The sequence below is a fragment of the Myodes glareolus genome, chromosome 9 (genome assembly GCF_982192425.1).
Source record: "Myodes glareolus chromosome 9, mMyoGla1.1, whole genome shotgun sequence".
Classification (NCBI taxonomy): domain Eukaryota; kingdom Metazoa; phylum Chordata; class Mammalia; order Rodentia; family Cricetidae; genus Myodes; species Myodes glareolus.
The window spans coordinates 54,299,726-54,325,244 of record NC_142034.1 but is presented as its reverse complement, the minus strand read 5'-3'; the positions used below and the strand labels follow the sequence as shown (position 1 = coordinate 54,325,244).

General features: G+C 48.5%; 1 protein-coding gene across 2 annotated transcripts; it reads left to right on the top strand.

Moving 5' to 3' along the window:
• The first annotated feature begins 19,050 nt into the window (after positions 1-19,050).
• Positions 19,051-24,766, top strand: Ybx2 (Y-box binding protein 2). 2 transcript variants are annotated; one of them, XM_085695178.2, is made up of 9 exons: positions 19,051-19,428; positions 20,078-20,141; positions 21,448-21,481; positions 22,341-22,430; positions 23,010-23,294; positions 23,433-23,536; positions 23,698-23,875; positions 24,226-24,308; positions 24,541-24,766. In XM_085695178.2, the coding sequence occupies exons 1-8, from the start codon at positions 19,155-19,157 to the stop codon at positions 24,274-24,276; spliced, it is 1,080 nt and encodes a 359-aa protein (XP_085551304.1). In that variant the 5' UTR covers positions 19,051-19,154; the 3' UTR covers positions 24,277-24,308; positions 24,541-24,766. The 2 variants fall into 2 exon arrangements, with proteins under 2 accessions (XP_085551304.1, XP_048304414.2); XM_048448457.3 differs by having other exon boundaries at positions 19,055-19,428; positions 24,391-24,766.
• Positions 24,767-25,519: the final 753 nt, after the last annotated feature.

Below are 25,519 nucleotides of genomic sequence, written 5' to 3'. Positions count from 1 at the left end.
CGCCGGCCGCCAACCCTCTCCACATGCCCTCACCGAGCAGCCCCCTCCCCCACCTCACGTGGCCGCTCAGCGCAGGTCCTCAACGGCCCAGGAACCCTTGGCCCGGCCGGGCCGACCTAGCCCCCGGCCCTCGCCCCGGCGTGGCCGCCTGGCGGCCTCTCCCGCGTGGCGGCCTCGCGGCTCGCCGTCCCCCGCCCTGCGTCGCTCCAACGTCACCCTGCCGGCCCCAACCGTCACCCCTCGCGCCAACTGGGCCATGCGCCCGCCTCTCCGCGCATCGCGCCGCTCCCTATCCGAGCCCGTGCGGCGATAGCCGCCGCTCCCTTCTGCCCCCCTCCCCGATCCCCGCGTAGTTCCGTCTCTCGTTCCCGGCCCAAACCGAGCTTACGCGCAGGCGCGCCCTGCCCGCTCTCACCTCGCGCGAACGCACTGACTCGACCCCGTCCGCTCGCCGCGAGCCCAACCGCTGCCTCCGAACCCGCTGCTGCCGCCGCCGCCGCCGCCGCCGCCTCTAGCGCCGCCGCCGCTGCTGCACACGGGTCTTAGTACGCAGGCGCCGACTCCCCACTGACCAACCAAGCAGCCCTATGACAGCCGCGCAAGCGTGTTGGGTAGCTCCTTCACTTTCCACCCCCGCACCGCGCAAGCGCACGGACCCTCCCCGATCTCCACCCTCCGTCCCACCTACCCATCCAATGACGTGCATACGTGACCCCGCCCCTTTCCAGTCCGAAGCCCTTCCAACCAGATGGCAATGCGCAGGCGCACCGGGGTTTTTTTCTTTTTTCTTTTTTTTTTTTTAATCCCTTCACCCTCCTCTTCCCTCCCCTTGATCGACAGCTCGCGCTACCGGACCGCCCTTGCAGCTGCGCAATACAGACCCCGCACTCCACACCCTCCGGAGGAAACGCCTGGGTCTCAACGCATGCGTGTTGGGAGCCCGAAACGCCCCTTCCACCTCAGACGTCGCCCGTACGCTGGGTGTTGAAAGACCACGCCACTGTGCGGCTTGCCCAGTCTAAGGCGCATGCGTCGGAGCAGGCGTTGGGGCCCCACCTCGGCTCGAACCGGAGAAGAACCGACTCCCAAACACGTTTCAGAGAACTTGCCCGGTGAGGTTGTCTTTTGTCTGCCGAACCGCTGTCTCAACCGAACGAGACTGCTTTCCGGGGGAGACTCTTCCGCTCACGTTTGTGGTCGGATTGCTACCGTCTCGGCCTCGCTGAGCTTTACTACTCCTGTGCTGGAGTTGCTTTCGAAAGTCAGACCTCTCGGATACCGGCCACCATCTTGTTCAAGATTAGTGTTGGTTCCTATGGCACTTACTGAAGCTTTTCCGTTCTAAATCCTAAATAAAGAGAATTACACAGCGTTCCTGTTTGTCATCCCAAGTGGCCTTGAGATTCCCAAAAGAAATACCTAACGATTCCTCAGAAATCAAACTCATGAGAAAAGTGACTCTGGACCAAACGTAGTGTTGGATAGTTGGGAGGCTGAGGCAGGAGACTTTTAAAGACAGCAGCATATAAAGTGGGTCATGGAAGCTTATGATCGCTGTGATCTGTAAGTTTGAGAGACTAACACAGGAGAACTAAAAACTAAAATGTTAAATTGCCTTGACATTTTCTGACGACCAAGAAGATAAAAATCAGGCTATCAAAATCTCACCCTTCGCCTTCCTGGAAGAATGCTGGCAATGCTGGCCCGGGTTGGTGGTGCACCCTTAAACCCCAGAGGCAGGCGGATCTCAGCGTCTTCAAGGCCCACCTGGTCTACCCCATCTCAAAGCAATCAGAGAAAAAGAGCTACGCTGTGTTTTTCCTGAGACATTGCTCTAGCCCCAGGTTTCCAGCACCCCCTGCATGGCTGACAGATCACTTAGCGTGGTGGATAACAGGACTGTAAAAGCAGCAAAGATCTGGTTTAGGCCCAGGCGCAGTGGCACACACGTGACAGTACTTCCAGCACTTGGGAGGAAGGCTGGAGACCAGTGCAGTCTCCACAGTCCCAGGCCGTCCATGGTCTTGCATATCAAGACCCTGTCTCAAAAACATCAAAATAAAAATCTGGTCTAGGAACCCTGACTTTTAATTCTTGTATTTTTGAGAAATCGCTTCAAACTTACAATTTCCTTCTTATTCGGTTTCAAACCTGGGACAAATGACTGAGGACCCTATTTAACAGGCCAAGGTAGCGCCAGGTTCTCCCTGTATCCCTCAGTCCCTAAGGGCCCTCCTGGGTGATATACCCCACCCCCTGTCCTAAATTTCTCAAGCCCAGGGCTGGGCTGCCCTTCCCTATATTATCCAGCCATTTTGGTTACCTGGTTCTTTATAGCTACACTGTTTTGGGCCTCCTGGCTGCTGCACCTGGTTCTACCTCTCTTTCCTCTCCTACCCCCTCTCCTCTCACCAACACAGCTCACTCTGCTCCCATCCACTCTGGACTCTCCCAGATGCCCCTGGCTCTGGCCATATTCTCCCACAAGACTATAATAAGCCTTCCCCACCACCACAGTAGGACCAGTCATGTGCCTCTCCTTTTCCTTTTTCTTATTTCCCACTAAATAAGACTATTAATATTTTAGCTGCCCACTCACCAGGATGCTTACAATCAGTAGTGCATACCAACAGCCGACCCTAGGTGGAATGATTACGTTTGTATAGCACAGTAGACTCTTCACCTGAAAATCCGTCAGTCAATTTCCTCAACTTCCTGCCTTTTTCTGTGTAATCCCAGTCCCGAGGAAATTAAGGTGAGTCACAGTTCAAGACTAGGGTGGGGGCTACATAGTAAGACCCTATCTTTAAAAACTTTGGCTGGAGAAATGTTTCAGCGGTTAAGAGCACTAACTGTTCTACATGAGGACCTGGGTTCAATTTCCAGCACCCACATGGCAGCTCACAACTGTCTATAACTCCAGTTCTAGGGAAAAATAAAAACTGGCCGAGGTGATGGTGGCGCACGCCTTTAATCCCAGCACTCAGGAGGCAGAGGCAAGCAGAGCTCTGTGAATTGGAGGCCAGCCTGGTCTACAGAAAGCTACACAGAGAAACCCCGTCTTGGAAAAAAACAACAAAAAATTATAAACTGGGCTTGGTGGCGCTTGCCTCTAGTCTTAGCATGCTGAGTTCAAGTCCAGCCTGGTCTACAGAGCAAGTACCAGGGCAGCCAGGGCTATACTGTCTTGAAAAAAAAATTATACAGAACACTTCTTGGATGAATTGTTAAAACTGTTTAAAATTCTAATTCCTAGCCAGGCACAGTCCACCCACCTGTAATCCTAGCACGTGAAAGACAGAGGAAGGAGAATCGGGAGTGTAAAGTCATTCTCTGCCTGTGGTAATAGATGCCTCAAACCCCATCTCCTGGGTAAAACAGGAAGATGGCAAGCCTGTGTTGCATAGTAAAACTCTATTTTATTTTATTATATATTTAGTTAGTTTTCTCTGAGACAGGGTCTCTAGTTTGGAGTCTGTCCTGGAACTAGCTCTTGTAGACCAGGCTGGTCTCAAACTCACAGAGATCTGCCTGTCTCTGCCTTCCGAGTGCTAGGATTAAAGGCATGCGCCACCACCGCCCAGCAAAATCCTATTTTAAAACCCCATCCCAGTACTGGAAAAGAAAGAAGCTACTGGGTACTATGTTACAACATGAAAGAACTGGGAAAGCCAGGTGAGTTGATTTGGAACTAGCAATATTACTCAGGGGTAGTGACAGGAATAAAGACCAAAATTTGATCACACACACAGTCCACAGAAACAAAATATATTTATTAGTGGTTGTCTAATGCTGAGGGATTTTGGGAGATGGGTAGTGGAATGATTACAAAGGAGGGGAAGAGGCAGGAAGGATCTTTTGGGGGGTTATGAAAAATATTCTAAAATTAAGCAGTAGTTGCACACTTCTTCAGATATTAAAAAACCAAAGCTTTGAACTGTACTTACTGACTTATGGCACCAGGGATTGACTCTAGGGCCTGCGAAAACTCGTTGAGGAGTTACCATTATGCTATATCCCTTCCCAGCTTTTTTAAATTCAGTTTAATTTTTAGCATAATGAAAATGGGTTTACTAAGGAAAAGAAAGCACCTCAGATGATGAGAGGGGCTGGAACAGAATGCCCAGCCCCAGTCATGGTCTCAGTGTGCAATCCTGGACTAGGCTGGCCTCGAACTCACAGAGATCCTCTTGCCTCTGTGTCCAAGTACTGAGATCAAAGATGTACACTGGGTTCTCCAGATTTTACAGAAAGGGTCTTGTGTAGTCCAGGCTGGCTTTAAACTTACTGTGTGCTTTGAGAACTGTTATGAAGGGCGTGTACCACTGGATGCCAGTTTGCTTTTTATATTTGAAACTGGACTTTAATGTGTCTTAAAATTTACTGTATATAAATAAGAGGTGTCTAACTTTTTGGCTTCTCTAGATTACAATAAACAAATATTAGTTGACGTTTGTTAAATACAGAATCACTAATGAAAGCTGACAAGCCAGGTGGTAGCGGTGCATGCCTTGAGTCCCAGCACTCAGGAGGCAGAGGCAGGTGGAGCTTTATGAGTTCCAGGTTAGCATGGTCTACAAAGAAAGTTCCAGGACAGCCAGGGTTACATAGAGAAACCCTGTCTCAAAAAACAAAATCAAAAAAGCCATCCAACAGGTCCCATGTTTGCTAACATTAATAATGAAAATGAGCATATTTAATTAATAAATTTTTACTGTTTAAAAACTGTGTGTGTGGGACTGGAGAGATGGCTCAGAGGTTAAGAGCACTGATTGCGGGCTGGAGAGATGGCTCAGTGGTCAAGAGCATTGCCTGCTCTTCCAAAGGTCCTGAGTTCAATTCCCAGCAACCACATGGTGGCTCACAACCATCTGTAATGGGGTCTGGTGCCCTCTTCTGGCCTGCAGGCATACAAACAGAATATTGTATACATAATATATATATATATATATGAGCACTGATTGCTCTTCCAGAGGTCCTGAGTTCAATTCCCAGCAACCACATGGTGGCTCACAGCCATCTATAATGAGATCTGGTGCCCTCTTCTGGCATGCAAGCATACATGGAAGGAATGTTGTATATGCAATAAATAAATAAATCTTTAAAAAAAAAAACTCTGTGTGTGTGTGTGTGTGTGTGTGTGTGTGTACATGGATACCACAGAGGCCAGAAGAGGGTGTCTGAACCCCTGGAGCTGGCGTTAGAGTCAGGGGACCTGAACATCCATCCTAGGGACAAGCAGTAAGTGTTCTTTTCTTTTCTCTGGCCTGGGATCGAGACAGGCTGTTCTAGAACTCACTTCATAGACCAGGCTGGCTTCGAACTCACAGAGATCCTCCTGTCTCTGCCTCCTGAATACTGGGATTAAAGGCATGGGCCACCACCGCCTATGCAGTAAATGTTCTTAATCACTAAGCCATCTCCCCAGGCCTCTTTATTTTTGTTTTTTTTTCTGTTTTTTTTGTTTTGTTTTGTTGTGACACAGGTTCTTACTGTGTAGCACTGTGTAGCTCTGGTTGGCCTGGAACTCCCTATGTTAATCATTTAGAACTACCTGCCTCTGACTGAATGCTGGGATTAAAGTTGTAGGACACTGGCTGACTGGAGTTTTGTTCTTGTTTAAGATTTCCTTTTTTTTTCTTCTTTCTTTCTTTCCTTTCCTTTTTTTTTTTTTTTTTTTTTTTTTTGGTCTCTTTTGAGACAGGGTTTCCCAGTAGTTTTAGAGGTTTTAGAGCCTGTCCTGAAACTAGCTCTTGTAGACCAGGCTGGCCTCTAACTCACAGAGATCCACCTGCCTCTGCCTCCCGAGTGCTGGGATTAAAGGCATGTGCCACCACTGGCCGGATGTTTAAGATTTACTTTTACTGGGGTTAGAGAAATGTCTCAGCAGTTTGAGCCCTAGCTTGTACATGGTGGCTTACAACCATCTATGACTCCAATCACAAGGGATCTGTGACCTTCTGGCCTCCAAAGGCACATGGCACACAGATTTATATTCAGGCAAATACCCATATACACTTAAAAGATGCTTAAACTGGGCGGTGGTGGCACATACCAGCATTCAGGAGGCAGAGGCAAGCAGATTTATTATTTTAAGTCGTGTGTAGAGCTGTGCATGTGCCCTCAGAGGCCGGAGCTGGAGTTAAAGATGTCCATGGCCTAAGATGGGTGCTAGGAACCGCAGGTCATCAGGTCCTCTGGAAGAGCCTCAATTACTCCTAACTATTCAGCCGTCACTGCGGTCCTGATTGTTTTGAATCTTGTGTATATTTCTGTGCATTTGTGTGTGTGTGTGTGTGTGTGTGTGTGTGTGTGTGTGTGTGTGTGTGTGTGAGTGTGGACATTTGTACCCCACATGTGGAGATCACAATGTAACTGTAGTCATGGGTCCTTGTCCTTGCTCCCTTTAAACAGGGTCTCTGTTGTTTACTGATACACATGGCCTGCTAGGAGGCCCCACACTCCAGGATTCTCTTTCTCCACTTCCCATCTCAAGTAGGAGCACTTGGGATTACAGATGATTATCACCTTACTGAGTTCATGTAAGTTCTGGGGTTCAAGCTCAGGTCAGCACCCTGAGTGGAATGCATTTATTATTTTTAGTATGTTTTTATTTTAAACACAAAAGAGTAGGTATTGGAGAGATGGAGAGATGGCTCAGCGCTTGAGAGCACTGCTGTTTTTCTAAAGAACCCAGGTTTAATTCCCAGCACCCACATGGCATCTCACAACTGTCTGTAACTCCAGTTCCAGGGGACCTGATGCCCTCACACAGACATGCATGAAACAAAACAAAAATACACATAAAGTAAATAAATATTTTTTAAAAAGAGGGAAGAGGGGGCTGGAGAGATGGCTCAGAGGTTAAGAGCACTGACTGCTCCTCCAGAGCTGCTGAGTTCAATTCCCAGCAACCACATGGGGGTTCACAACCATCTGTAATGAGATCTGTCTCCCTCTTCTGGTCTGCAGGTGTACACATAGACAGAACACTGTATAATCTTTAAAAAAAAAAAAGAGGAAAGAGGGTCTGGAGAGATGGCTCAACGGTTAGGAGTTTTACTGAGTTCAATTTCCAGCACCCACCTCAGGCATCTCACAATTGCCTGGAACTCTGGCTCCAGGAATTCAATGCCTCAGGCTTCTTCAGGTAGGTGTGTGTGTGTGTGTGTGTGTGTGTGTGTGTGTGTGTGTGTGTGTGTAAAAACAAATAGATACACAGTATAAAAGGTTTTTGTTTTGTTTTGTTTTGCTTTTCAGGACACAGCTTCTCTGTGTGTCCCTGACTGTCCTGGAACTCAGACTGTAGCCCTCCCAGGCTGGCGCCTGCCTCTGCCTCCCAAGAACTGGGATTAAAGGCATGCACCATCACCACCTGGTTTAAGAATAAATCTGAAATTAAGCAAAGCTGAATGTGGTGGTGCACACTTTAATCACAGCCTTGAGGAGGCAGATTTCTGAGTTCAAGGTCAACCTGGTTTATAAAGCTACTTCCAGGCCAGGCAGGGCTACATAGTGAAACACCATCTCCAAAAAATGAGTAAAAGCGGGGCCTCTGAGATAGCTCAGTTAATAAAAGTGCTTGCCACACAGGCCTAACAATCTGGGTTCAATACCCAGAACCCTTAGTAGATAAATCCTCTGACCTTGACATGTATGCTATGACACACACACATCCATATTCACACACAAAAATCACACACACACACACACAAATAATAAATAAAAGAAGGCCACATAAAACTAGTGGGATAGTTGACATTTTATTTGAGGAATTCTGCATTGATATCTGGTTCAATAGAATTACTCGCCATTCTGTGAGTTGTCATGGTGCCCTTCAGCACCATTTTGTTTTGAATTTTTAGTATGCTTAATTCTTGAAAATGGTTATTTACATATATAAGTGCTGCCCAAACTGATGATATGAATAAGGTATCACTGTGGAGCCAAGGATAGTCGTTTCTGGAAAAATGGGAACCTATAAAAGTGTACTAAGAAGACATGTTCAGACTTTTTAATTGAGCTAGGCATGGTGGTACATGTCTTTAATCTAATCTCTGCACTTGGGAGGAAGAGGCAGGTGATTGCTGTGAGTTCAAAGCCAGCCTGTTCTATGAAGAGTTTTAGAGCCAGGCAGTAGTGGCGCACGCCTTTAATTCCAGCACTCCGGAGGCAGAGGCAGGCAGATCCTTTTGAGTTTGAGGCCAGCATGGTGTACAAGAGCTAGTTCCAGGACAGGTTTCAAAGCTACAGAGAAACCCAGTCTTGAAAAACAAACAAACAAACAAACAAACAAAAAGCAAAACAAAATAAAAAACAACAGGGTGTTTTAGAACAGCCAGGGCTATCTAGTGAGACCTTCTCAAAAGACAAACAGCCAGGTGGTGGACACCTTTAATCCCAGTACTTGGGAGGCAGAGACAGGTGAATCTCTGTGAGTTCGAGGCCACCCTGGTCTACAGAGCAGTTCTAGGACAGCTAGGGCTGTTGCACAGAAAAACCTTGACTTGAAACTGCCCCCTCAAAAAAAAAAATGAAAACAAACAAACAAAAAAACCTAATGTGTCAAAACAAAAAGAAACAGTGTGTCAAAAATGCCATGGTTGTTTATTTAAGCCTGCAGAGGCCTCCACAGCTGTAATTCCACTTTGGAAGTCTGAGGCAAAAGGCAGGCATGTAGGAACTCAGAATTGTCCTTGGACACAAAGGGAGTCTGAGGCCAGGTGTTACCAACACAACAACAAAACAACAATAAAAGTTTTCTTTAATTTGAGCTTGCATTATTTTTCAGTTTCATTTGGTTCACTGTTAGGATTGAAACATTATACTGTTAATTTTATACAAATATGGTTTTGACACCATAAATGATAATGTATTGTTAATCATAAAATCTTTTTAGCATTTGGCATTGACTTAGCCATCTTACTTTTATTTATTTATTTTTAAACTATTTAGCCGGGCAGTGGTTGCGCATGCCTTTAATCCCAGCACTCGGGAAGCAAAGGTAGGCGGATCTCTGTGAGTTCCAGAACAGCCTGGTTTACAAGAGCTAGTTCCAGGACAGGTTCCAAAGCCACAGAACCCTGTTTCGAAAAACAAAAATAAATAAATAAATAAATAAAAATAAAGTTTGTTTTATGTGCATTGGTGTGCATGTCTGTGTGAGGGTGTCAGGTCCTCTGAAACTGGACTTACAGTTTTATTTTTTATTTTTTAAATATTTATTTATTTATCTACTTATTATGTATACAATATTCTTTCTGCGTGTATGCCTGCAGTCCAGAAGAGGGCACCAGACCTCATTACAGATGGTTGTGAGCCACCATGTGGTTGCCGGGAATTGAACTCAGGACCTTTGGAAGAGCAGGCAATGCTCTTAACCACTGAGCCATCTCTCAAGCCTCCAGACAGTTTTATTTTTATTGATATTTATTGAGCTCTACATATTTCTCTGCTCCCCTCCCTGTCTCTCCCCTCCCCCCCTTCAACCCTTCTCCAAAGTCCCCATGCTCCCAATTTACTTAAGAGATCTTGTCTTTTTCTACTTTTTACTTCCCATGTAGATTATATCTATATAAGTCTCTCTTAGTGTCCTCATTGTTGTCTAAGTTCTCTGGGATTGTGGTTTGTAGGCTGGCTTTCTTTGCTTTATGTTTAAAAACATATGAGTGAGTACATGTGATAATTGTCTTTCTGTGTCTGGGTTACCTCATTCAAAATAATGTTTTCTAGCTCCATTCATTTGCCTGCAAAATTTAAGATGTCGTTATTCTTTTCTGCTGTGTAGTACTCCATTGTGTAAATGTACCACATTTTTCTTATCCATTCTTCGGTTCGAAGAGGGGCATTTAGGTTGTTTCCAGGTTCTGTCTATGACAAACAAAGCTGCTATGAACATAGTTGACCACATGCCCTTGTGGCACGATTGAGCATCCTTTGGATATATACCCAAAAGTGGTATTACTGGGTCTTGAGGAAGGTTGTTTCCCGATTTTCTGAGAAATAGCCACACTGACATCCAAAGGGGTTTACCAGCTTGCATTCTCACCAGCAATGCAGAAGTATTCCCTTTCCCCACAATCTCTCCAGCATAAGTTGTCATCAGTGTTTTTGATCTTGGCCATTCTTTCAGATGTAAGATAGAATCTCAGAGTTGTTCTGATTTGCATTTCTCTGATGACTAAGGATGTTGAGCATTTCCTTACATTTCCTTAAGTGTCTTTCAGCCATTTTATTTTATTTTATTTTTTTATTTTTTTGATTTTTGAGACAGGGTTTCTCTGTAGTTTTTTTTTTAGTGCCCGTCCTGGAACTAGCTCTTGTAGACCAGGCTGGCCTCGAACTCACAGAGATCCGCCTGCCTCTGCCTCTCGAGTGCTGGGATTAAAGGCGTGCGCTATCACCGCCCGGATCTTTCAGCCATTTTAGATTCCTCGGTTGAGAGGTCCCTGTTTAGGTCTGTACTCCATTTTTTTTTATTGGATTATTTGTTCTTTTGGTGTCCAATTTCTTAAGTTCTTTGTATATTTTGGAGATCAGACCTCTGTCTGATGTGGGGTTAGTGAAGATCTTTTCCCATTCTGTATGCTGTCGTTTTGTCTTGTTGACTGTGTCCTTCGCTTTACAGAAGCTTTTCAGTTTCAGGAGGTCCCATTTATTAATTGTTTCTCCCAGTGTCTGTGCTGCTGGGGTTCTATTTAGGAAGTGGTTCCCTGTGCCAATGCGTTCAAGTGTACTTCCCACTTCCTCTTCTATAAGGTTCAGTGTGACTGGCTTTATGTTGAGGTCTTTGATCCATTTGGACTTGTTTTGTGCATGGTGATAGTTATGGGTCTGTTTTCATTCTTCTACATGTTGATATCCAGTTATGCCAGCACCACTTGTTAAATATGCTTTCTTTTATCCATTTGATATTTTTTGCTTCTTTGTCAAAGATCAGGTGTTCAAAGATGTGTGGATTGATATCCGGGTCTTCTATTCGGTTCCATTGGTCCTCCTGTCTGTCCTTATGCCAATACCAGGCTGTTTTCAGTACTGTAGCTCTGTAGTAGAGTTTGAAGTCAGGGATGTGATGCCTCTAGAAGTTTTTTTATTATACAGAATTGTTTTGGCTGTCCTGGGTTTTTGCTTTTCCATATGAAGTTGAGTACCGTTCTTTCAAGGTCTTTGAAGAATTTTGTTGGGATTTTGATGGGCATTGCGTTGAATCTGTGACATCTTCCTTTTAAATGTCAATGTCATTGCTATAGTCAACATTAACACTTCTAAGGACTTTGGTCTTTATGAAAGTCACAGCCTTGATGATGATTTGCGAGACCATGAACCATTTTTAACAATTCTGCACCTGGTTTTTCTTGATGGGCTATGCAATGAAACTTCTTTCATTAAGATGAGCTTGCAGTAGCAATAGCTTTATCTTCCATTAATTTCACAAGTGTTCTTTTACCCCCCATCCCTGGGGCAATCAGTACCTATACCAGATCTGAGTGACAATGGGCAAAGAAAATCATCTGAACATATCTTTTTATTGCTTTGTATTGTAAAACACTAGAATAACTCTGAGGCCATTTCTGAGGCCTCTCAGAATTAGTGCTCCCCCCTCCCCTGGGAACCAAGGATCTAACAACTATACATGCACGTACTGAAATGTTGGAAACTTTCCATCTCCCAAGTCCTTGTGAATGGTCTTCAGATAGAACTCAGTTATTGAATAGGAAGGGGCAAGATAACCTTTAGGTGTTGACTCAGTTCCTGATGTTTTGACTTAGTCCCTGGGAAGGGGTCAAAGTAACCCTCAAATGTTTCTTCTTACCTCACCTGTTTTGGCAACTGCTCTCCAGCCCTGGCTCAGACCAATCATTGCTAGTAGTCCTTTGAATAAGCCAATCCTAATAGTTGATTCCCCCCCATTCCTCTTTCTAGTTCTATAAAAATAGCCTGTACCAGCTATTTGGGGTCTTTTGGCTTCTGAATGCTGAAAGACCCTGTCACGACAGAATTAATTAAAGTCTCTTGCTTTTACATCAACTGTGGTATGAGAGTGGTCTCTTGGAGGCAACTCCTCCTCAGTGATTGGACTTCAGGGTCCAACAGTATGAATTTCCTGAATTGTGATATGTGTATGTGTGTGTGTGTATGATATATCTGTGTTGGTTGTGTGTGTATGGTATGTGTGTTGGTTGTGTGTGTTCTGTGTATGTGGTGTATGTGTCTGTGTGTTTGGTATACATGTGTATGTGTGTGGCATATATGTGTATGTAGTGTATGTGTGGTATATATGTCTGTGTATGTGTGATATATATGTGTGTGTGTGTGATATGTGTGTGGTGTATGTGTGTATGTGTGGTGTATTTATTTATATGTGTGGTGTACTTATGTGTTTATGGTATATTTGTGTGTGGTGTGTATGTGGTATGTGTGTGATGTATTTGTGGGCATATGGTGTATTTGTGTGTGGGTGTGTATGTAGTGTATGGTGTACATGGTATGTGGTGTGTGTAGTACGTGCACATGTGAGTACTGGCGCCTTTAAGAGAGGTCAAAAGCATTGGATCCTCCTGGAACTTGGAGCTATTGGCACCTATCACAGGGGCTGGTAATTGAACTTCTCTTACTAAGAGTAGTTTGTGCTTTCAACTCCTAAACCCTCTCTTGAAAACTTAGTTGTGTCTTTTGTTTGTTTGTTTTGTTCCCCCCCCCCCCCGAGACAGGGTTTCTCTGTAGCTTTGGTGCCTGTCCTGGAACTAGCGCTTGTAGGCCAGGCTGGCCTCGAACTCACAGAGATCCACCTGCTTCTGTCTCCCAAGTGCTGGGATTAAAGGCGTGCGCCACCACTGCCTGGCTGTTCAGTGACAATTTTTTCGTCCTTGGTACCACTAATAAAATGGCACCTTCGCCTGTGCTTGTAGCTGTGGTACTGGGACTTCTCATCACAGAATAAAATTTTAAATTAGTGGCACTATTCTCCAAACTTTTTTCAATAGATTTTTCCAATTTCTTCAGTTTGCCTACCTATAGTCTGGTAAAACAATCTAATTTTTAGAAATATCTACTTTCCTCCCCAGGAAATATATCTGCCATAGTCTCCAGGAATTGCTTAATATACGCACCATGAGTAAGCAGTTGTGTTTGTTGTTATTGTTATTGGTATTGCCACACAACTAGGTCTTATAATCCACCTGGATTATAACTTTATTATTTTCATTTATTTTTGCTTTTTGAGACAGGGTTTTTCCTGTGTGGCCCTAGCTGGCCTTGAACTCCATTTGTATCTTAGGCTGGCCTTGAACTCAGAGACCTGACTGCCTCTGCCTCCAAAATGGCGGAACTAAAGGCATGTGCCATCACCTCCCAGCATAACTTTCTTTTTAAAAAATATTTACTTTTCATTGTTTTAATTACATGTTTGTGTCTATGTCTAAGAGTCCAAAGGTGTGGGAAGTCCCTGGAGCTACAGTTACAGACTGAACTGTGTGACTTGGGTGCTGGGAACCAAAATGGGGACCTCTGTAAGAGCAACAAGTGCTCTTAATGCTGAGCCATCTGTCTAGTCTCTGAGTTATATATATATTTGAGAAAGGAGTCTCCTTCCCCTAGTTCTGCTATTTGTCTTTATGACACAATACTTAATATGCCCCAAATTGGGTAGCATGGTTTTAAGGTTTTACCTTTTCAAATTACAGTCTGAAAATTTGCACAAATTCACTATGTATTAAGCAGAGTGTCAACTGTGGCAGTGGTGGTGCCTTTAATCCCAGCACTTGAAGGCAGAGTCAGGCAGATCTCTGTGAGTTTGAGGCCAGCCTGGTTGACAGAGCAAGTTCCAGGACAGGCTCCAAAGCTACAGAGAAACCATGTCACAGAGAGAGAGAGAGAGAGAGAGAGAGAGAGAGAGAGAGAGAGAGAGAAGTTCCAAGAAAGAGGTGGTAAATAAGGGTATCAGATGTGACATATGGTATGAAGTGGAGATGGGTGGAGAAAGGGGAAGGCTTAACAGGGTGCCCCCAGATCTCAGGCAGACAGAGGTGAGGGTAGTTAAGAAGTGAGTGAAAGAGGAAATGATAGTGGCCAAAGATATGGGCAACCTAGTAGCTAGAAAACAGGAAAGCGGCTGTAAAGGAGAGGAAAGAAGTCAGGCTCCTATGAGTGCCTTTAATCCCAGCACCTGGGAGTCAGAGGCAGGAGGATTTCTGTGAGTTTGAGGCCAGCCTGGTTTACAGAGCAAGTTCTGGGATGCCAGATACAGAAAGACTGTCTTGAAAAACCAAACCAAACAAACAAACAAAAAGGGGGGAGGGGGACAGAGAGTGGTACGGTGGAGCTCACCTTTAATCCCAGCACCTGGGAGGCAGAGGCAGAAGGATCACCACAAGATGAAGACCAGCCTGGCTACAAACTGAGTCCCAGGCCAAGAAGGGCGGCATAGGAAGACGCCATTTTAACCACTCTCCTCCAAACAAAAGGGAAGAGATGAGAGGGAAACCAGTTTAGGAGGAAAAAACAAAAACCAGTTGGAGAGGAAAGTCCTGGAAGTCTGTGCTGAGAGGGAGTGGAGCTGACAGTAGCTTTAGCTTTAGCTTTTTGTTTGTTTGTTTGAAGACAGCGTTTCTCTGTGTAACCCTGGCTGTCTTGAAACTTTTTAGACCAGGCTAGCCTCAAACTCAGAGACCTCCTCCCACCTCTGCCCCCACTGAAGTGTTGGAATTAAAGATGTAAGCCACCATCATCCCAGCAATGCTAGCTTTTTAATTGTTGAAATAGCTAGAATAATATCACCAATTTTCACCTTTGCTTTGTAGGAATGGCCGTGAGTGACTGTGGTCCTGTGCTGGGAACCTAATCCAGTGATGGGGGGGAGGGGGACTTGGCTTTGTTCAGAAGGCTGAGTACATGGCTTAGAGACGACTCCGCCAGGGCGGTGGTGGCGCATGCCTTTAATCTCAATACTCGGGGAGTAGAGGCCAACCTGGTCTACAGAGCGAGTGCCAGGACAGGCTCCAAAGCTACAAGGAAAACACTGTCTCGAAAAACCATAAACAAACAAACAAACAAGTAAGTAAATAAAAGGACTGTACTCAGATTCTGGTAGGAGCGGGAAGGACTCAGGATTGCAGACACAAGTTGGAGAGCTATCAGGAAGTGGGCACTTAGGGGCCGAGGGGTGGTTCATCAGGTAAAGGCAATTGCCGCAAAGCTTTACCACCTGAGTTAGATCCACAAGGCCCACACGGTGGAAGGAGAGAGCTGACGCCTGTAAGCTGTCCTCTGATCTCTACATGCACTCTGGCATGTGCTTCCCCAATGAGTAATTGCAATTTAGGGGGACAAAGTGAGTGTTTTACCTGCATGCACGCAAATGCATTACACGCTTGCAGGGACAGATAAGGCCAGTAGAGGGCGTCAGATCCCCTGGGAGTAGAGGTACAGATGGTTATGAACCACCATGTGTTCCAAACACTCTTAAACACTGAGCCAACTCTCCATCCCCCAATAAATGTGTATTTTGTTTACTTACTTTTTTATTTTTTTGAAGCAGATCTCTCTATATAACCTTAGCTCTCCTCAAACTCATTATGTAGACCAGGCTGACTTCAAACTCAAAAAGCTTCATTTGCCTGTGACTTCTGAGTGCCGGGATTAAAAGTGTGCACCACTACATACACTAATATAACATAGCTAATAAATATAAATTTTACTAAATTAAAGAGAAAGTGATTGCCAAAGCCAGAAAAAAAAAATGACCTACAAGTGATAGAACATAGCCCTGGAGATGTTAGGCATACTGAGGTTGGTGCAGGGCAAGCCATAAGAAGAGAGGCAAAAGGGTTAGAGAGAGAGAACTGGGCTGTGGAAAGGATGAATGGCAAGGAAGACCAGTTACTCAGGAGACTGAGGTAGGGAGGTCTAAAGTTCAAAGTCTACCTAAATTGCAGAAGGAGTTAAAGGCCAGCCTGAGCAACTTAATGAGACTCTGTCTCCATGAACAACAGCAACAACAACAACAAAAAAAAATGTAAAAAACGGGTAAGAAAGTCAGAGGATCGAGCTGAGTGAAAGAGGTAGCCAGGACCACCAAAAAAGTAACTAAGTCATCGGAAAATGTTCTGGCTGGGGTGGAGGGGAGCCTCTGCACTCAGGAAGCAGAAGTGGGTGGGTTTCTGGGTTCAAGGTCAGACTAATCTTTGCTGTGAGACCTTTTCTCAAAACAATAAAAGCAAGCTGGAAACCAACTAAACAATTTGAGAGTCTGGGTCATAGCTCAATGGTAGACTAACATCTACAAGGTCCGTCACCACAACCCATCTTTATTTTACCAAAAGCATCTTTAAAGTTGGTGGTGGTGGCGAACACCTTTAATCCTAGTACGTGGGAGGCAGAGGAAGACGGGATCTCTGTGAGTTCGAGGCCAGTTTGTTCTACAAATTAAGTTCTAGGTCAGTCACAGTGAAACCCTGTCTTTAAAAACCAAAAACAGTTGGCAGTAATGGTGTACACCTTTAATCCCAGCACTCCGGAGGCAGAGCCAGGCAAATCTTTGTGAGTTCCAGACCAGCCTGGTCTGCAGGGAGAATTCCAGGACAGTCTCCAAAGCTACAGAAAAACCCTGTCTCACTAAACAAAACAAAAATAATAAAAAATATTTCAGACTTTATGAGTGTTTTGATTACATGTATGTGTGTGTACCATGCAGTTGCTTAGTGCCCAAAGAAGTCAGAAAAAAGGCATCGGATTCCTTGGAACTGGATTTACAGAGGGTTGTGGGCTATTGTATGTGCTGGGAATTGAACTCAGGTCCTCTGCATGAGCAGCTAGTGCTCTTAACTCAAACCAGTTCTCCAGTCCCCAAAACCCAGGGCTTCGTGAATGACAGCCAAGCTTTTTGCCAACTGAGCTACACTCTGACCTTTGCCAGATTCTCGATTTTTCTTTTTCGAGACAAGAATTTCTGTGTAGCCTTGGCTGTACTGGAACTCTCTCTGTAGACCAGGCTGGCCTCGAACTCACAGAGATCTGCCTGCCTCTGCCTCCTGAGTACTAACTGGGATTAAAGGCGTGTGCCACCACGGCCAGACTCCGTTTTTAAATTTTTTTGTAAAAGGGCTCACCTCTTCTTGTGGGCTTCCTCTCCCTTCACACTCGGACTCATTCGGTCCACACCTGAACTCCTCCACACCTTTCACGCCTTGTGATTCTCCTGTTGCCCCAGTGAGATATCCTGATTACTTTCCCCAGCCGGTATCTCTTTGAGATTAGGGCTCGACACAGGTACATTGTACTTAACATTGTAAGGAAGGAGTGGTCATTTCTGTGTACCTTACTGACTCACTGGCGATTTGTTTTCTTGTCTCTCTCTTCTCTTTTTCTGTTCACTATACCTGTTGGTCTAGAAATCACAATCCTCAACTCTGAAAGAACCGGAGGGGTTGAGTGGGCAAGTTTGCTGATGGAATTCTCGTTTGGAATTGTGGTTAGGTGGACTCCGGGAGCGGTCAGCAGAGGGCGCGCTGGGACAGGGAGCGACCACACCGGCCATCGGCATAGCGGACGGTAGCACCGCCAGAGCGCACTTGCGGAGTGGGGACCAGTGCGGCCGCGCACTCGTGCTACTCCCCGGGGCGGTGGGGGGGCTTTACCAGATAAAATTGAACTCTGTAAAGTGACGTCCCCGTCCTCCCATGTGGAGGAGGCGGCTCTCGAAAGACTGACTTAGAGCCGTCTGCAGATTGGAAATCATCAACACTTACTGAATAAATTGATGGGTGGTGCGATGTTCCAGATGTCAGGGATTACTACAAAATTTCCTATTGCTGTGGCGTCTTACTGCCTATTGTGTGTCCGTTCATATGATTAAAATAAACGGTCAAAACACTGCATATTTTTAAGAAATGTCACGATAAGATAGGATAGTTGAGACTTGAAGAGACCCATCATGAGAGACAGTAAATTCTAAGCAAACTGCACGTACAAAGCCCAGGTGGCCCAGGGGTCCTGCGTCGGACCTAAGAAAATCTGAAAATACTCGGTGGAAGACGTCAAAACTGTGGGGTCAGGCGGCCCGGGCTACCCAGAAGAGGCTTAAGGGAACTTCCTGTAGCAAAAATAACTTGCCTTTGGCTTGCTTGTTTTTTTTTTTTTTTTTTTTTTAACATGTTCTGGCTGGCCTCAAACTAGTGACAGTCTTCCAACTCTGGCAGTCTTCAGAGTGCTGGAATTACGGATGTGATCTACCATACTCAACCTAAAAAGAAGGTATCTTAGGGTGTTGCTTACATGTATGGTTACATTTACTAAAACTTTGCTTTGTTTTTCTCTTCTGGAGACATTGTCTCTCACTGTACCCAAACTGTCCTGGAATTCACTATATGACGCAGGCTGACTTTTAACTCCAGGCAATGCTGCACTTTCGAGAGTCGAGAGCAAGAGGATCAGGGGTTCAGAGCCTGGCTGTGCAACAGAGACCTTGTTTCAAAAAGCCCTAAGGCCCTAAAAAACGAGGGGCTTCTGCTTGTGATAACCACCGCGCCTGCTCAGGAGTGTGCGCGGAGGTTCTGTGCGGTCAGGGCAGGAGAGTCCAGGCACCGACGGTCTGAAGGGTAAAGGCCAGTGGAACCCTCGCTGCAGAAACGCGGCTAATGACCGCTACCCCTACTCGGGTCGTCAGGGGCAACCTGGGAGGCTCGCCCGGACCCCGCTGGCGCGCACATGCCAGGTGGCCGTTGGGGCGCCACCAGCCGGTTTGATTTCCCGCGGCCGGTGGAAAGGGGCGGAAGGGGGAGGGGAAAGGAGTCGCTGGCCAATGGGCTGGGTCGAGCGCGCCACGTGACGGCGGGGAGGCGGGGCCCAGGTGTACTTACGGAGTTGCGGGCGGGAGCCGCCGCTTCGGAGCGGAGTCCGGGAGGCGGGGCCGACGTGCGGGCCTGGGGGGCTACGCGGCCGGGATTGGCCTGCGGCCGGGAGGCGGGACCTGAGCGCGCCGCTACAGCCGGCTGCGATTGGCCTCGGCTCCGGGCCCGCGGCAGGCGTGCGGGCGAGGCTCGGGGCGCGAGGACCGAGCCGGGTGGCCGGTCCGCGAGCCGGGGGGAGGGGCCGGGGCGGTGGTGGTGGCAGCGGCGGAGGAGGCGGTGGCGGCGGGGGCCGGTACTGGACCCGGCGGGATGAGCGAGGCGGAGGCGGCAGTGGTGGCGACAGCGGCCCCCGCGGCGACGGTGCCCGCGACGGCGGCAGGGGTGGTAGCGGTGGTGGTACCCGTGCCCGCGGGAGAGCCGCAGAAAGCAGGCGGCGGGGCGGGCGGCGGGGGCGGAGCCGCCTCTGGCCCCGCTGCTGGGACCCCCTCAGTGCCCGGCCCTCGCACCCCTGGCAACCCGGCGACGGCGGCTTCGGGGACTCCCGCGCCCCCGGTCCGGAGTCAGGCGGACAAGCCGGTGCTGGGTGAGGGGGGGGCACGCGCTAGGGAGGCTCTGAGGGTCGGCGGGCTGGGGGAGGGGCAACAGGGTTTGGCAAGCCGAAGGTAGGCCTGGCCCAAAGGACTAACCGGTCCGGGAGCTGCCGAACAAATTATCAGTGGATTCCCCTGGAGGGAAATCTTGCTTGCATCTTCCTGAGCGGGAAGGCGGGGCGGGCAGGTCCAGCTAGGGCCTTGGGTAGGAAAATAAAGCCTCAGGGCCCCGCCCCGGTTAGCTGGAGACTTGGTGTAGTTGACTCTGGTTCTTGTTAGGTAAACCTTTGAGTTTGGGGGAGCAGGTGCAGTGGGGACCCTTACGTTTGGGAGGGCTAGAAGGGCTGTAGAATTTTGACTCTGAGGGTTGACCAGGTGAGTACCTGGTTCTAGGTGAAGGACCTGAACTTTGTAGGATGTGAGGAGCGTGTGTTTGAACATCTGAATCCCCTCGCTGTGTGAGGGATTCCAAATAGTAGAACCGGGGTAAGAACACTTTGACTTTGACGCTCCCAGTGAAATCTGGTGAGTCGAAACTTAATAGGGAGACAGGTTAGATTTTTAGCTTAGTTTCTCTCAAAATTCAGCCCAACTCCGTCTCTTCCCCCATCTTACTGTCCCCACTGCATCTCTGCCTGGCAGCAATCCAAGTCCTGGGCACTGTCAAATGGTTCAACGTCCGGAATGGTTACGGATTCATCAACAGGTATCCAAGGAACCCAGGGAGGGGGAGGAACGGGTGTCTTATTTTGAACTGGCCTGTGGGATTGGACACATTTCATCTCTACCCCTGCCAAGGCACATGGTTGTGATGTCCAGCTGAGGCTGGTTGAGAGTCTTTAACCACAGCACAAACGTGTGCTTACTGGCAAGACGAAGCTGCATCCGCATCTTCAAGGGCAGCAGAGGATTAATGATCCAGGAACTTGGCAAACCTGACCCTGACCTTCCCAGCTCCTCTGTCTCACCTTCTGGAGTTGCTTCATTATTTTTAGCTTGCTCTGTGCCTTTGGAGTAGAACGTTTGGGGCTCCTCCTTGGAGCCCTCACTGGTTTCCTGGTTAAGGGAACACTCATGGCACCTATACAAATTCTCTAAAGAGCTGTGGCTCATTTGAACCAGCTCCCCTGCACCCACCTGATGGAACTGAAGCTGGCGGGGGAGTGCCTGCCCAGCCAGAGACTGCTGCCCTTTTTCGGTTGGCAGCCACACCCCTCTTAGCTGTGGGAGAGTCTATGGCAGGTCTCCCCTACTGTGGCCTTCCCCAGCCCAGGCACCCTGCCCAGCCAAGTCCTCCTGGGAGCCTCCGTTCCCTCTTTGCAGGCTGACCTTTGTGCAGACCCATGTTCTTTAAAGCTAGAACACTTGTTCTGGGGAAGGCGGTTTCCTGCAAGGATGCCTCCTGCTCCCTGTCCTGGGATTAAAGAAGTCACAGGCAGGGTGGTGATGAAGAATGGGAGCGTTGTCTTTTCATTCTGTTCAGTGTGTGTGGAGGGTGCTTATGGCTCCCCTCTAGGCTGAGGGTAAAGAGAAGACGGTGCGGCTGTTGGGGACTGCACCTATGTGTGCCTTGCTCTCTCCTTACAGCTGGGTGCCCTGGCCCTGCTTTCTCCCTCTTTGATCCTAGAAGGAAGGAGCCTGTGGAATTTTCCAACCCCAAAAGGGGTTAAGGGGAGGAGGGGACATTGGCCAGGGACAGTTGCACCTGGCGCCAGCAGGTTCTGAGGTGCCTCTGGGGTAGAAGGTGAGGCTCTCCTGGTTTCTTCAAGGTGCCTTTGCAGCCTCCTACCTTTTCCCTATGAAGTCCTCTTTCTTGCTGGGGATTTGCAGCGTGTTCTCTGCACCAGCTTTCGGGGACCCTGCTGCTTGTTCTTTCCCAGGCCCCCAGTACACCCCCAGGATCTGAAACAGTGGAGAGGATGGGCCCATCTTGGGAATGGGCACCTAGGGAGGCCTCAGTGGAAATGAGTGCCTCACCCGTCACCCCCTTAACCACCCATCCTGTTCTGCAGGAATGACACCAAGGAGGATGTCTTTGTTCACCAGGTAAGAGCTAGGTTGGCTTTCTGAGGGGAGGCACCAGCCCTCTCTGTGGAAGCCTTTGCCGCAACCTCTAGCTGCACACGATATGTTTCTCTGGCTCTTAACTTCACAACGGCCTGCCCATGAGGAATAGCCGGCCTCCCATCCACCTCAGGTGCCTGTGTGAACCACCATTAGCCCCACTTCCGTTGAGTGGCTGAACAGCTGTCAGAGTTGTGCATGTTGCCCTCAGGGCCTGGCATACCCACCACCTCCTGGGACCTGTTAACACCACAGGAAGGAATTAGGCAGTTTTCCGAGGGCAAGGCCAGAGACACTTGGGTGCAGTGAGTCTCAAAGTGCGTTCCCTGCACCAGCAGGCAGCAGCATCACCTGAATTCTCAGGCCCTGCCCAAGGTACCAAGTTAATGAGCCTTGGGGCTGGGTGCTCTGTTCTAACACGCTCCCAGGTGATTCTGCTCCTGGCTAGTTTGAGAACCACTGCTGTGGTGGAGAGTGCTCAGTGGGATCCAGGTAAGGAGCAACTTAAGACATTTCAGCCTTTGTTTTGCTTTTGAGTTTCTACTGCCTCCATTTTTTTTGAAGTCCCTGAGGGGTGAAGGGAAGGGAGGACATCTTGGGGACCATGGTGACTTTACAGTGGATCCCTCAGACCTCTCACTCATGACTTTCCCTACTAACACGTTCACTTCTGTGCTGTGGGGCTGCGCTCCAGGCCCTGGCCCCACTTTGAACACTTTCCTGCTCTCCGCTTCAGCCCTGGACTCCAGTAAAATGTCAGAGTGGAGCTGGGTGGAGGCTGAAGCTGGTGAGAGGTCCTGGTCTCTGCCCTCACTTTTCTCATGGCTTTCCCCCCAACTAGACAGCTATTAAAAGAAACAACCCCAGGAAGTTTCTGCGGAGTGTTGGAGATGGGGAGACCGTGGAATTTGATGTCGTGGAAGGAGAGAAGGTTTGGGAGCTGCTGTGGGGTGAAGTTGGCCAGGACTGTGGGAGGGTGGCCTGGTTGTCAGCCTAGGCTTTGATCCTCTTGGGGCCAGCTCTGCCTCTTATTGCGGGGATGGGGCCTGTGCTCTCTCTCCTGGATGTTGTGGGATGTTAGGGCTGTTCTAGGACACGTCCTAAAGAACCCATCCCTGCCACCAGCCAGTAACATGTGGGTTTCTTCTCTCTAGTTCACCAAGCACTTCCGTGTGTGTTCTCTACACGGGACCCCAGCCCTAGCAGGACCCTCCTCAGTCAGTCCTCTGGAGTGAAGGAGGGAGAGTGGCCCTCTCTATCTCATCCTGTCCTGTCTTTACACTCTGGGGGGAATGTGGCAGTTATTTCTCAGGACAAGTTGTTTCTTCTCAGATGGGTACAAACTCCTTCTGCTGCCCCTTGGGGGAGGGGAGAAAGGAGTGATTTTGAGGGGCTACAGGATAGAGGACTTGGGCCAGAAGAAGGGGGACACCAGTGATCTGGCAGGTTTGTAAGTGCTGTGTGCTTGTGACCAGGACAAGTTCTGACTACTCCTTCTCTGCCTCCCCAGGGTGCAGAAGCTGCTAATGTAACTGGGCCTGGGGGGGTGCCAGTAAAGGGCAGCCGCTACGCCCCCAATCGGCGGAGGTTCCGCAGATTCATACCCCGGCCTCGCCCAGCTGCCCCACCACCCATGGTGGCAGAGGCTCCCTCAGGTGGGACTGAACCTGGCAGCGAAGGGGAACGGGTAGAGGACTCAGGGCAGCGACCTAGACGACGGCGCCCACCACCCTTCTTCTATCGAAGGCGGTTTGTGCGAGGCCCTCGGCCCCCTAACCAGCAGCAGCCCATAGAGGTGAGATAGAGCAAGCTGTGAGGGAGGAGACCAGAGAGTCCTCATAAAAGAAAAACTAAGACTAGGAAGAGCCAAAGATGAGTTGGCCAAGGGACAGCAGGGGGCTAAATAGCTCACCTAGGCCTTGTCTCTTCCCAGGGCTCCGATGGGGTAGAACCCAAGGAGACAGCCCCATTGGAGGGGGACCAACAGCAGGGAGATGAACGGGTGCCCCCACCCAGATTCCGGCCCAGGTACCGAAGGTAAGACTATACTGTGTCTTCCTTCAGGGTTCAGTATTGGGCCCATGTAAAAGGACAAGAATTCTAAAAGTTCTAAGAGCCTGGGATAAGAAAATAGAATCCTAGGGGAAGGGAGTCTACCCTGGGTGCCCCGGTCCTGTCAGAGATTGTTTCTTTTCTAGGCCTTTCCGCCCTAGGCCACCCCAACAGCCTACCACAGAAGGTGGGGATGGCGAGACCAAGCCCAGCCAAGGCCCCACTGATGGCTCCCGGCCTGAGCCCCAGCGTCCACGAAACCGCCCCTACTTCCAGCGGCGTCGGCAGCAGCCCCCTGGCCCCCGGCAGCCTATAGCCGCAGAGGTGGGGTCTTAGTTGCCCGAAACTCAGTGTGGGAAAGGCCAAGATCAGTTGCCCTCTTTCTGTCCTTTTCCTTTGCTTCAAATTCAGTTCTTTGGCCCTCTGCTTTCCTTGTCCCAGCCCCTCCCTCCCCTGTCAGCCTGCTTGGCCCACCCTGGCAGACAGTAGGATCACCAGGAAACCCCAGCACAGGCAGTCAAGTCCAGGTTGCCTTGAATGAATGCCCTGCGCTCCTGTCCTCAGCTGTTTGGGGTGTGAACTGTGGGAGTTGGTTGGAAGGGGCAGAAGAGGGAAGTTAAGAGAAAGTTGAAGCAGGTTGTGAACCGGTCTTAACTAGCCACTGCTGTCTTTAGACCTCAGCACCTATCAACAGTGGGGACCCCCCCACCACCATACTGGAGTGATTCCACCTCAGGACACCCAGAGCTACCATCTGGTGAGTTGCTGCTGACTAAGAAAGCCAGAGACTGGGTTCTGCTGTCATCCTTTATGACTTGTCTTTTTTCCCTCATTCTTAGGTATCTGCCCATTTCCAACTGACTCTACCCAGCATCCCCCTTCCCCCTTTCCCATAATTCATGACATCAAAACATCAGCTTTTCCCTTGAGACTCAGGAGGGCCAAAGCAACAGCCTTTGGCTTTTTCTTTTCCCCTCTCCCCTCCCAAGGGTTGCAGGAAGGGATCCGTCCTTTACCTTTCAGAGGCACCACCTTCCTCCCTAAGTCAGGCTGAGAAGGACCAGCCGGCTCTTCACCTCCTCCTGCTTGTTTTTCTTACCCACCCATTTATTTTTTGTTTCCCTTCGACCTCCTCCCAACACCTCTGAAGCCATTTTATGAACTGTCACGTGCCACCTGAGCCTCCAGTAAAAACAAAAGCAGGCTTTCTTGGTGTCTCAGTCTCTGCCTCTTTTCTGTTGGAAATGAGGGATCATCGGTGACTTACTTCTGGACCACCCTGCATGGGGTTAAGATGTGCGCGCGGACAGTTCGTTCTGACAAGAACTCTCATCACTGAGAATCACACATGGGTCCGTTAGCTGAGGGGAGACCTCTGCAGTGCCTGGGCGCTTGTCAGTGTGGTTTATAAAACATTTACTGTTAACTGAAGCAATGGAGAAAGTCAGAGTAAGGAGCCAGATGTACTCAACACTCAGGAAGTTGAGTCAGGAGGGTTCCTAATTCCAGGCCATCCTGGGCCACATAGACTCTTTTTGTCAGTGTTTTTAAAAAGTGGGGCATTTGGATTCAGGCCTGTAACCCCAGAACTCTAGGAGGCTGAGGCAAGAGGCTGACTACAAGCACAAGGCCAGCCTGGCTGTATAGTAAGACCGTTTTTGTTGTTGCTGGTCGGTTTTTTGAGACAGGGTCTTACTATGTAGCCCTGGCTGTTCTGGAATTTACTCTGTAGACCAGGTTGGCCTTGAACTCAGAGATCTGCCTGCCTCTGCCTTCTCAGTGCTGGAATTAAAGGGTGTGCCACCACCACCCATTGAGACCCTGGTGGGTTTTTTGGGGTTTTTTTGGGTTTTTTTTGTTTGTTTGTTTGTTTGGTTTTTTTTGTTTTGTTTTTTTTATGGGGTGATAGAAGTGGATATGAATAACTGACAGAATCTAGACTCTAGAGGCTTCTGAGCCCTTGAGCCA